At 38.7% G+C, this 13,594-nt stretch overlaps 1 protein-coding gene across 1 annotated transcript; it reads left to right on the forward strand.

Moving 5' to 3' along the window:
- Positions 1–22: 22 nt before the first annotated feature.
- Positions 23–13,448, forward strand: faap24 (FA core complex associated protein 24). Its single transcript, XM_052597965.1, has 4 exons — positions 23–359; positions 3,675–3,814; positions 3,893–4,048; positions 12,430–13,448. Exons 1-4 carry the CDS (start codon positions 254–256, stop codon positions 12,670–12,672), a joined length of 645 nt encoding a protein of 214 aa, XP_052453925.1. The 5' UTR covers positions 23–253; the 3' UTR covers positions 12,673–13,448.
- Positions 13,449–13,594: the final 146 nt, after the last annotated feature.

Below are 13,594 nucleotides of genomic sequence, written 5' to 3' on the forward strand. Positions count from 1 at the left end.
AATCAGCCGCAGCGGAGTACCACAGAAACATCGCGAGATTTGCTGGTTAGAACAGGCGCGAGATTTGACGACACTTGCGTGTTTTGTAACACTGGGAAGTGAGAGATTGTAAATAAAAGCATATTTATTGTCGTGTTTCACGCGTCTGTTATGAAAGAATACGCTGTAACTATATAACGAACCCCAGTGGAGAGAAGCGGTGTTATGTTTTGAGTGGACGGGTGTTTGGAGTGTACGGGTGTTGGTGTTCGTCATGGAGTCTAAACCGGTCCCCTGGAAGCTGCTGCACGCTCCTCCGTACGGACAGATCATCTCTCACGAGAAGTGGAGGGGCTCCACACTCCTGCAGAGCCTCAGAGGTCGGCCCTTCACTTCCCCGGACACCTGAACCTAGTCTTAAAACATTAGTCAGCTATTGTTTTTTTAATCTTAGGTTGTTGTTTGTTTGTTTGTTTGTTTTCAACGCTGGTCATAACTTCCAGGAGTTATTATTATTATTATTATTATTCAGAGGTGTCAAGTAACGAAGTACAAATACTTCGTTACTGTACTTAAGTAGAAATTTGGGGTATCTATACTTTACTTGAGTGATTATTTTTCAGCCGACTTTTTACTTCTACTCCTTACATTTTCAGGCAAGTATCTGTACTTTCTACTCCTTACATTTTAAAAATAGCTTCGTTACTGCTATTTAATTTCGGCTTGTTTTCATTCCGGCTTGTCATCATTCAAAAAAAAAAAAAAAAAAAAAAAACCTATCCAGATATTGGTCTGTACGCGATTCATCGCACCTGCACGTGACACAGATCACATCACAGTCCAGCCAGGACATAGACAGTTTTGGGTTCGTTTATCAAAAAATATATTTCTTAAAAGTAGGGTTGGGTATGGAACCGGTATCTCAGAGTCAGTCCGCTTAAATTTCATATGAAACCAGCGTCAGACCGGTCTCCTCCCGTCTTTCAGCGCGCTCTTCAATCCGCAGAGGCGCAGACCGCGAACGGAGCAGCGCATGCGCACTTAAACAAACAGAGGACACAAGGTATGTTTATCGATAGATTGTTAGAATATCCATATCTGTGCAGTTCTTTGTCATAAATACAGTTTACAAAAGGTCTCGAGGTAGCAGTCGGTTTCTCATCTGTAAAGTTTTCGCTCATCACACCACAGCCGTTTCCTCCAGCGAAAATCTAACCCTTAACACATATGGACGAACACATACTTTAATTACACTTACTTAAATATACTTAATTTAATCATACGTACTTTATACATTCACTACTGTGCAAAAAAGTCTTAGGCACGTTAGTATTTTCACTTAAAAGAATGGTGTTCGGACAGTTATTTATATATTGTATATAGTGTGTCAGTATAAAATATCAGTTTACATTTCCAAACATTAATTTTGCCGTTGTCAGACTGCTTGTGCATTCAAAATCGCACTAGATTATAATTAAAATTAATGGCAAACTGATATTTCCTACTGACACACTACAGCAAAAGATATAAATAACTGGCTTAAAACCCTTTTTGGGGAGAAAATACTAATTTTTCCATAAGACTTTTGCACAGTACTGTATTTTAAAAACGACATTGTTGCTACTTTATAAAGAATGACCATACAGTAATTCACAGAACTGATTTAAGACCGTGACAGACAGCACTCATGTTAACTTTTATATCAGAGTGAGTGACAGAGATACAGCAGAAACATTATGTGTGGTTTTGTATTAAATAATGACACAGATTGTGAAATATAGTTATTAGCCTTAGATTAAGGGAAGCACAACTTGCACAACAAGCTATGGATTTATTTTAAATATTTGTAATGTTCTTTAAAGTTATCCATAGTTTTTTTGTGGTTCTTTTTTTTTAAAGTATCGGTTCAGGCACCGTTTAGTTTCCGGTACCATTTTAAAAGTATTGAAAAGGCACTGGACCCTACTTAAAAGTTATTATTTCTCACTGGCTCATTTACCAAATGAGTGCTTTTTCTTCGTCCTCGACAAATTAAGCTACTGTAGGTAGTTCGGTAGCGAGACGTTTTAATAAATTAGCGTTTTCGATTGACGATGCGATTGACAATGTTGTGATAAGTAGGCTATACCAACTTTGTAACTCGTTACCCCCCGAACACTGGACATAGCAGACGTATGTACCAAATACAAGAAGGTATCAATCAATAAAGTATCAGGATTATGATTTCTTTTTCAGTTTTAGTTTTTGATTAATCACTTGGATTAATCATTCATTTTGACAGCACTATAATGCTTATTGTAAATAGACAACGATACAAGAGTAATTGTTACTAAGCCTGCACCAATGTTCTTGTCCATTGCCCTCACAGATTCCTGCAGCTAAGCTTGGATGTACATAAACATTCCATTAAAAGTTATTGATGACAAGCCTCTGAAGTTTGACTTTTTGCACCATAACAATACTTATTGGCAACTAGTCATCATATCTCTAGTCCTTTAATGTATTTGCATTGTACTAAAGTGCGTTCATTTTAAATGGGCATATATGCGGCTGATGAAGACCTGAAGGTCGAAACGTTGCTTGATTAAATTCCTCTGGAGCAGTAGTTTTCAGTGTTCAGACTTCACTTCTTTATTTGTCTATATCATTTAGTTGTCTTGCACCTGTGTCCTAATTGGGTGTTTGGGATGTGCACACCATTTTTGTATTTTCATATATGCGGCTGAAACAGGAAGCCTAGTGCATCCCAAATTTTTAAACATGAACATTTTAATATAACATTATAGTCATTATGGCCTATGGCCTTTAGAAAAATGTTTTTTGAGGCGGTGGGGTAGTGCACAATAGGCCCCTGTGGTGCGGCCTAAGCTTTTGTTCTTAATGGCATTTTTTTCCCCTTACATTACTTTTACTTTTATACTTTAAGTAGTTTTTTAAACCAGTACTTTTACACTTTTACTTGAGTAAAAAGCTTGAGTTGATACTTCAACTTCTACAAAAGTCTTTTTAAACCCTAGTATCTATACTTCTACTTGAGTAATGAATGCCAGTACTTTTGACACCACTGTTATTATTATATTATTCAGTTATGAAAAGGTTGATTGGTCTTATTTGTATCGGAAAAGTAAGAGTGTTTGGGAACTAGGTGGTCAAACAAATCATGTCTCTTAACATGGTTAATGCAGCTGGCCCCTGGTTGTTTCAAAAAAAATGTGTATTTATATAGTATTTTATTTACTCTTTAGGACAAAGAGGGCAAATATTTAGCATTTTGCCATTTAATCAGCCAATATTGTCTTAAATTGCCTACATAGCACTTCATCTTTTATAACATGGGATTCTTGAACAATCTTGATTCTTGTACAATTTTGCAACAATATTTTGTTTATTTACTTGTTTGTTGTGTGTGTGGAAAATTATAGTTTTAGACATAAGTTAATGAAAATGTATATATTAAAAAAATGCCTTAAACTACAAATGAAGATGTAAAGCAAATATGGTAACCATACCTTGTCTTCTTAAACACCATTGTACTGTGTGTGCTTCAGTCTTATGAGTTGTAATGTTGTGAATATTAGTATCACAGGTCTGGTAGTTCTTCTTTAGCAATGTGTCTAGATTAACACGAGATAAAGGTTGTCATCTGGAAAGCCTGAATGTAACTAATGTTGCTGTAACTTTTTCTGTCTTGTCAGGGAGCGTGAAGACGATCTTTGAGGAGGAGCTGGGTGTCGTGGACTTCTGTCTCAGTAATAAAACATGTGTCCTCTATGTATCAGAGAGCGATTTGGTGGCAGGAAACGACTACAGGAGGAAGATCGTCCGGTTTAGAAATGTAAATCACTGACTAGCTGTGATTTGGATCACCAGATGTTTCGTATTATGATCATTCACTGTCATCTCCTTATTTTAGGCTAACAGTGGTCTGCAGGGTATTGTGATTGTGGAGAAGACTGGTTTGAGTGAGCAGTACTTCAGCGGATTGCAGAAGTTTGTGGTTTTGGAGCTGGGTCTGACTGTGCTGCCTGTGTCCAGTGCTGCTGAAGCGGCTCAGCTCATAGCACAGCTGGTGAGTGAATGAGACGTATTATCCCTGCATCATCTTCATTGTATATGATAGATGAGATGCATATTTGTGTAAGGGAGAGCTGGGCACAACCTAACACTTGACTTTAGTTTGTGTAAATCACAATGGGGTTCAGAGTATACCTTTTATGCACAGTAATTTCACACTCCTGATCGCTTTGTTTCATTTTTACACACAGTGTATATGTTTTGCTTTATTTACCCTCAAAAAAGTGAAATGTGACAACATGCCCCATAGGTGGGTAACATTGTAGCATCTGAGGGACACGTTGTAACATGACCATATGACGGCTTATCTAAAAAAGAAAAAAATTCTTATTTTGTCAATACATTTTTTTGTTATTATTATTTTAAAATAAATAATAATGTGTTTTTAATTGACAAATAATCTGATTTTGGAGTTTGACAGTGAACACATTGCAACCATGGTTGGGATGGCCCACATAGATGAGCCAAAATGCATTACATTTCTTGAAATAAATTCTGAACATGAAACATTATCATTCTTTATTTACATGTTTCTCGTAGTTTCTGATTCAAATTCATTAAAGTATCTAGCGTAAATTACATTGCTAATGTCATAGAATAGTATAGTTCAGTAATGGTGGGCCACAGTGTACCACAGTGTTACAGCGTTCCCCATCTGCACAACTGGAATTTAAAACAGCTTGTTGTCTTTTGCTAGTTAGCAAAGCATAAAATATATATATATATAATAAACAGATTGGAGATTTAAAATAATAGCAGATTTGACCCAAGCCAGAAGTGTACTTTTACTATGGTAAAATAAAACTTCAGAGATCTCTTCGAAATATCATTTTGAATTTTGGCACACTTTTTTCTCTGTATATGTTTTTTATTTCGCAATTAGTAAATACCATAATTTTTGTTATGCTAGCATGTACAGAAATATTTAAAGCAGGTATTACAACTAATCCTGCATTAGTTTTTTGCCCCATGCTCCCATTTCACTGTTTTGCTAACTTGCTAGTACCAGGGTGCACCCCCAAAAAAATCTGTGAGAATCCCAGTAGATCAGCAGTTTCTGAGATAATAAGACCAACAATAATCACACCACTGTCAAGTCACTTAAATCTCATTACTTTAGATTCTCCATTTTCATGATCAGATTGTCTTGACCATGTCTACAAGCCTAAATGCACCAAGTCGTTGCCAGATCATTGGTTTATTAGACATTTGTTAGCGCGTGGTTAAAAAGGTGCACTTAATAAAAGATACATTATTGTTCATCCTGTTGGATTTATGCAAAACATTTCTCCAAAGCCATATATTTGCATCATACTTCCAATATAGGTGATGGGTTTCAGTGCTGCTCAGTCCAGAGTCAAGTCAAGTCACCTTTATTTATAAAGCACTTTTAACAATACATACCATATCATAGTACTGAGACTCTTATCATGTGTTTGTATCTCTCTATTAGTTCTATTGGATCTTAGTACTGCGTTTAACACTATTAGCCGTGTTTCCACTGTCGGGCTAAAAGTGGCCATGCTAGTGCATGCCAGGGCCAGTCGTGTTTCTACTGTCACTTTCTGGGCTTGATCGTGCCTCCTCAGGGCGTCCTCGGGGCCAACGGCCAGGGTTTTTTGGCCCGACGAAAACCTTCGGCCAAAGCGGGCCAGCTGGGGCTAGAGGAGTGATTATGAACAACGGCGGAGTTTCTCCGCGTCTGGAGATCAGCGCTGGAGATCATTTCAGAAAGATAACTGCTTTAACACCAGCATTAAAGACTTTTTTTAAAATAAGTTGAGCTCAAAGCTCACTCTTAGGCCCAATCCCAATTCTATTTTATAACCCTTCCCCTTGTCCCTTGAAACAGAGTGTCGAGGGGTAGGGGAGAAAATATTTATATATTTATATATCTATATATTTAGTGGTGATTGGGACACCACTACCATGATGTCACACGCCATTATTCGTCGTCTAGCTCTTACAATACACACATATGCTGGTGTGCATTAGAGCCTTTAATTACCATTCTGCATTAATGATCTGCTTACTAACACACACACACACACACACACATCTGAAATTGCGCAGCTCACACATCCATGAGAAAATAAACTTGTCAATGCTGCCCCGTGACTTTTATTAAATACAGTTCAAATACTGAATCGCTACATTATACTTTCCAGCGACGAGAGGATAAAATCGCTGTTTTTATGTAAACTCACTCTAAAATGAATACACGCGAATACATGCAATACATGCAACTTCCATTTCTCTCTCTCTCTCGCGCTCTCTCTCTCTCTCTCTCTCTCTCTCTCTCTCTCTCTCTCTCTCTCTCTCTCTCTCAATATTTGAGAAAATGGTTTAGTGATATCTAATTATTGGGGTGATTAGCCCCCATCAATGTCTACGGCAGTTATCTCCCTGATCAGACATATGCTGTGGCACTATTATGCAGTCTGTAATGATATGACATCATAAAATATTAAAATATTAAAGATTTTTTGCTAACATTTCTTTGAGTAACATGACCGTTAATATGAACTCACAATTGAATGTAACATAAAACAAATTATTACTTTTCGTTAAAAACGTAATTCATACCAAAAAAGCTTACATTTATGTTTTTTTTTGTTCGCTGTAGCAGCCATGTTTCCGAGATAATTCATCGTACCCCTTCGTTTAAAGTGTGGTCCCAAAATTGTTTTGTTTGAAGGGCTATCTGGCCCTTCCCCTAACCTCTACCCCTCCAACCAAAAGAGAATCGAGACACCCCTACCCCTTCACGTGAACGCGCGAAACGGAGAAAGAGAAAGGGCAAGAGCTAAGGGGTAGAATTGGGATTGGGCCTTAGTCAGCAGCGATTGTTTGAAATGACTTGATCAGATGTGGATTATGATCACCATACAAGGCAGAAATATTTATAAGTGTAGCATATGTCATCAAAATATAATTATGATTTTTGTTCGGGAGCTTTTATAAAAATAGAGAATCTGCACTGCGGATCATTTCAGAAAAGCTAACAGCTATAAATGTGATGTATAGGCTACTGTGGTTGCATTTATTTCTTTGGACATTTATTTCTGTGTGATTTAATTTTGAGTCCTGATAAATTAATTCACTATGATCAATGTATCACTTATTCTATAGTTAAAACATAGATGCTTTTGAATTTGAATATATAACAAAGCATGCAAACAAACGGCTGCTTTTATCATGTTTGTTTTGTGATCGTTCGTGTTCCAGTGATTATTTCTTAGTTTTCTGATAACTTCTCTTTGTTGGTGAAATGATGAGGTTGCATGACGTTGTTTCTGAGAGGCGTGTTAAAGGGCGTGGTTTAGTGACGCACAGCGGAGCCTCAGGCTCAACTGTGGAACGCTGCGCTATTCTTGCCTCGGTGCTACTGGCCCGAGGCTATTAGCCCTGCCTGGCCCATTTTAAGCCCTGGTTCGCACTGGCAAGACATTGAAAATGTGGCTGTAGACCACAACATTCTATTCCATAGACTAGAACACTTTGTCGGCAATAATTGAAGTGCATTAGTATGGTTTAAATCATACTTATATGACTGCCATCAATTCGTAGCAGTGAAAGAAGAGGTATCATATCGATCACAAGTGCAGTATGGAGTACCTCAAGGCTCAGTACTAGGGCCGTTACTCTTCACGCTTTACATGTTACCCTTGGGAGATATCATCAGGAAACACTGTGTTAGCTTTCACTGTTATGCTGATGATACTCCGCTCTATATTTATTTGTGGCCCAGCGAAACATACCAATTTGAAAGTCATGCATATCAATATAAAATATTAGATGAAGAGTTATTTCTTATTGCTTTTTTAAATTGTTATATATTATGGCTTAACTCATCCTACGGGCCAGATTGAAGCTCTCAAAGGAGAGGGGAGCTCAACCTACCGCATGTTCCAATGCTTAAATGGCTAGCAGTAGGTTACCTAGCTGAGGGAGCTTATACCCAGTTCTCAACGAGAGAGGGGGCTCGATCTACAACATGATCGTTAGAATCAGAAGGGTAAGCATACTGCAAGCTAGCCAAAAACTCCATGCATCAGACAGGTGGAGGAAGGGCGTAGTTCACCTGATGTTGCTGGTTCCAGTGAGGTTAAAATTATATTATGCCACATTTCCACCCCAGGAACCAGGATCTAAATAAAGTTGCGGGTTGAAAAAATGCCCCTCAGAAAGTCCCTGCTGGCGAGGTAATACTTTTTCAAAGTTCAGGAACTTTCAGGGCAGGACTTGGGCGTTAAACATGCTAATTGGTTGAGTTCACACAGCATTGTGATTTCAACCACCATTTATTCAGATAATTTTCAAAATATTACTGTTATGGTGTCATGAAATGTAATTTTAAAAGTATTTCAGGTGAGAATGTAGTTGTCCTTTTTCGTTTTATTGTAGATATACAGTAAGGAAAGTTGCAGTAGCCAAGGCGTCTTGACTGATGTTATCAAGTACGCTGCTGTTTGCATAATTACCGGATTTGCATCGTTGTGTACATCACACTCCCGTGTCTGAACTACTGAGGATGCAAGTCCAAAGTCAGTGTGCTTTAAATTGAGAAATGCATGCAAACCTACATCATCAGTCTATTTGCCTAATCTTCCCGGTACTTTAGACCGCGGTGGAAACACAGAAAGCAACAGATCTGGGGGGAAATAGTTCCTGGGGAAAAAAAGTTCCTGGTACAAATGTTTCAGGGTAATTTCGATGGAAACGCGGCACTAGATAGACCAGTTTAGCTCAGTCTGGAGGTACGTTACTTGTGTTGACTGTGTAAAGCAGTCCATTTTGTTGTTGTTGTTGAAAAGGGGGTTGTTGATTAGCTGGAAGTTCAGTAGTCATTGAAGTGACGTCTTGGGAAGCCCGTGAATGGGCATCGTCTGAAGATGCAGAGTTGTTGGCTGGTTGTAGTTATAGGCGGGCACTCGAGGTCAGTCTCTGAGACACGCCATTACAAAACTTAACTTAGAACATGAAACTCTCAACGGAAAAGAAAATAAACTAAAGTAAAAGAACAGAACAGAAGTTTGTCGAGACTAGGTTGTGTTCCTTTTCATCGTGGCTAAGTAGCAGCAGGCGTGCAGGCCGAAGCATGCTGGAACAGCACTCAGGGAACGCTAAAAGTGATGACTAAAAGCAAAAGCTAAAAAGCAAAAGCTAAAATTTGATGGTGTCTGAGTACAAACCTTATTCCAAAAAAGTTGGGACACTGCACAAATTGTGAGTAAAGAAGGAATGGAATAATTTACAAATCTCATAAACGTATATTTTATTCACAGTAGAATATAGAGAACGTCTCACTTTCAACATTTGATGTATTTTGAAATGTCATGCCAAATATTGGCTCATTTTGGATTTCATGAGAGCCACACATTCCGAAAAAAAGTGGGACAGGTAGCAATAAGAGGCCGGAAAAGTTAAATGTACATATAAGGAACAGCTGGAGGACCAATTTGCAACTTATTAGGTCAACTGGAAACATGATTGGGTATAAAAAGAATCTCTCAGAGTGGCAGTGTCTCTCAGAAGTCAAGATGGGCAGAGGATCACCAATTCCCCCAATGCTGCGGCGAAAAATAGTGGAGCAATATCTGAAAGGAGTTTCTCAGAGAAAAATTGCAAAGAATTTGAAGTTATCATCATCTACAGTTCATAATATCGTCCAAAGATCCATAGAATCTGGAACAATCTCTGTGTGTAAGGGTCAAGGCCGGAAAACCATACTGGATGCCTGTGATCTTCAGCTCTTAGACGACACTGCATCACATACAGGAATGATACTGTAATGAAATCACAACATGGGCTCAGAAATACTTCCAGAAAACATTGTAAGTGAACACAACCCACCGTGCCATTCGCTGTTGCCAGCTAAAACTCTATAGGTCAAAAAGAAGCCATATCTAAACATGATCCAGAAGCGCAGACATTTTCTCTGGGCCAAGGCTCATTTAAAATGGACTGTGGCAAAGTGGAAAACTGTTCTGTTGTTAGATGAATCAAAATTGTAAGTTCTTTTTGAAAAACTGGGACACCATGTCATCCGGACTAAAGAGGACAAGGACAACCCAAGTTGTTATCAGCGCTCAGTTCAGAAGCCTGCATCTCTGATGGTATGGGGTCCCATGAGTGCATGTGGCATGGGCAGCTTACACATCTGGAAAGGCACCATCGATGCTGAAAGGTATATCCAATATTCTAGAACAACATAAGCTCCCAATCAGACGTAGTCTCTTTCAGGCAAGACCTTGCATTTTCCAACATGACAATCAGTTACAACATCTTGGCTGCATAGAAGAAGGATCCGGGTCCTGAAATGTACAGACTGCATCAGAAAGATGTGAAAAAGAAGACCTAAGACAGTTGAGCAACTAGAAGCCTGTATTAGACAAGAATGGTACAACATTCCTATTCCTAAACTTGAGCAACTTGTCTCCTCAGTCCCCAGACGTTTGCAGACTGTCATAAAAAGAAGAGGGGTTTCTAATGTTGAAAGCTGTTCAAGCTGCTAGTTAGTGGACTTGCTTCCGACTTGTGCTGATGGGAATTGATTTATAACATCCTGTTTTGCCTTTCTGTGGAATTCATCTCCTCATGTTTCAACCATGCTCCTGATCGAATCTTTAATTTGTCTGAAACTACTGCCACAAATGCATCGTTCTTCCTGTGAAAGGCGAACGCACTCATGCAAACATGGTCTACAAACTCAGGTAAATGTTGCACATCCCTCTCAGTAGTCTTCATCTGAGAGCTACGGGTTCACCCCCCCCCCCCCCCACCTATACATCTATGAGCTGTTCTTTCAGAGAGCCATGACAGCCCCTTAGAATGGCATCCTAAAAACTATGTCATGGTAAGTGTGCATGTGAAGTCTTTTCTCACTTTCTAAGTGATAGTACTATGCATTCTTTTTTTAAATCCTATATGGTGAGGGTTTCGTGTGGTTGCTTTGTGACCTTTCTTGAGCTGGTAAAAGCCCTGTTCATCTTGGCACCACTCCACCTATGTATCCTCAGGATATTTATATATACAGGGTATTGCTACTAGGGATCTGTTGAGACATTTCCTTCAACTTTATGCGAGAGCAAGCATTAGACCCTGTGTGACAGGCCAAGACTGATGCTTGGCTCTTGGTCATATCCCTTTAAAGGAATCTATTCTTGATTCCAAGCCTTAAGCTCTACCCCGGTCCCAGGAGTCTAGCCCTAACAAGTAAGTTTGGGTATGTAGACTGGGCCTTTGACCGTAAGGGATAATTTCACGGACAGCAGTCTAACGTCCCAGGGGCAACTCCCATGGAAATGGTAGTGTTGGTACTTAGTGTTCTCATAGTTCTTGCCCGTACTACCCTCAGCATGGTGGCATGGGTATACCATTACCCATAGCGACACCTAGAGGACACAATTTGAAGTTCCCTTGAAAGGGAATATCTCAGGTAACTTATGTAATCATGGTTCCCTGTGTAGGGAACAAGACACTGCATCCTCTAGCTTCCTGCCATGCTTCGGACACAAGCTTCAGACAAAGAAATGGATGACATGTTCTCCCGGCGCTTATTTATACTATAGTCGCACCGGTAGTGAAGTCATGGGCTGTCGCCAGCCAACGTGTTGTTGGTGTTTTTCAATATATGCTTCAGACACAGGTCACATTCCCCATAGCGACCCCTAGAGGATACAGTGTCATGTTCCCTATTCAGGGAACCATGTTTACATAAGTAACCTGAGATGTTCTACCATACTTTTAACAAGGAGTAGAATTTACAGTTTTAGCTATATTAAGTTAAAAAAATATCTGAGATATAATCGCTTGGCTGCATAATTATAACACCTTAACATCATTTCCATGTGACAGTATTAAATCTAAAGTATGATTTTGACAATGAGTAGGTCCTGAGACATGTTGTATAATCCCAAAAGAGTTTAAAATGTCTATTTATGCTGATCCCAGTGCATCTTTTTCATTATGAACATGGATATTAAAAAAATCTGCTCCCAGCACTAACTCTGATGGAAATTTTAGAAAATTATTCTTGGTAGCCTGTATACAGTAGCCAGTGCAAACATCGCCATCTCTCTTCAGCAAGTCAGGTCTCCACCAAAAAATCGCCCAATTGTATTTGAACCTCAGTTATTCTGAGGGAACCACTTAGACATCGAGCCATTGAGTGACAGTCTGTGATCGATATCAACACGGTAAGCAGGGAGGAGACCAGAGCATATTACAGTGTCTGACATCATGCTTGCAAGTTCCCACACCTCTTTAACAGTATGTTTAGTGATCTCCGTCTGGTCATTAGTGCCGACATAACAATCTTACCAAATGAAAGTTTTGCATCAGCAGAGATCCTAACACATCCGTCCTCCGCAGGTTCTTGGAGAGAACAAGGAGAACCCGTTCCTCAGGAAGAGCGTGTCCAGACTGCTGGAGCCAGTGGTGTTGAGTCTGATTCTGCAGATTCCTGGAGTCGGAAAGGTGAAGGCCGTTCAGCTCCTCCAGCGATTCCCCAGTATCCATCAGCTCTGTGGAGCTTCAGTGCATGAGCTGGAGCCTATCGTGGGACAGGCCACAGCCCAGCACATCACAGCATTCTTCCACAACCAGTTCACATAGGGATGCATGTTACGAATAACAGCAGGACAAAAGGTGGCGCTAAGGACTCCGTTACATGTAGTGTTTGTTCCTTACCAAAGTCCCATCTCAGAGTGTTGTGTTCGGGTTCATTTACTTTATATATAATTTTTTTTTTGTTTGTTTGTTTTTTTGAGTTGCATGAAAACTACTATGGGGTATTTCTAGAAACATGGGATGATATCAGTGTGTTTGTTGTACAGTTGGCCTGAGACCACATCGGTCGTTTTGAGATTTTAATTGAAACTTTGTAGTAAAGTAATGAGGTTTTTGGATTTAGGTATAAAATGGACAAAAACACAAAATGATGATAATTCTGCCCTGTTTTGTCACAAATCAAATAACCGAATCCATGACATGTACCATGTGACCTAATTTACAGTAAAAGTTGGATTTCCTTTCTGCCAAGATGTCAAAAATATAAAATTCAATATAAGATTAGAACGTGTTAAACAACATTTTCCCTTGTGGTCTCAGACTCTTAAACTGGGCCAGTTTAATTCAAACCCAGCCAAATCTTTAAAGTTAAACATGTTAATTAATAATAAAATAAGTTATTTGTTATTTTACAGTAATATGTTACTGTAAATGTAACTAATGTACAGTTTACTGTTGAAACTATAAAGATTTTTTTTTTCTTTAAATTTTGTCCTATTTTCTTACTGTTTTTTTTTTTTCTTTCCACAGTTACATAAATTAGAATGTTATGTTGCATCCTATATTGTAAAATTAAAGTGTATTAAATCATTTCAGTTTAATATCTGTTACCTTGATAGTGTTTTGGTGTCTTGAATATTTTACTTTTTTATATATTTTTATGGCACTGTACACACACACACACACAATTTAATTGTTTTTAATATAAATTAAATCTCTAAATCTTAACTCGCTATACTGTGCTTTT

The sequence above is a fragment of the Carassius gibelio genome, chromosome B25, assembly GCF_023724105.1.
Source record: "Carassius gibelio isolate Cgi1373 ecotype wild population from Czech Republic chromosome B25, carGib1.2-hapl.c, whole genome shotgun sequence".
NCBI classification, from domain to species: Eukaryota; Metazoa; Chordata; class Actinopteri; order Cypriniformes; family Cyprinidae; genus Carassius; species Carassius gibelio.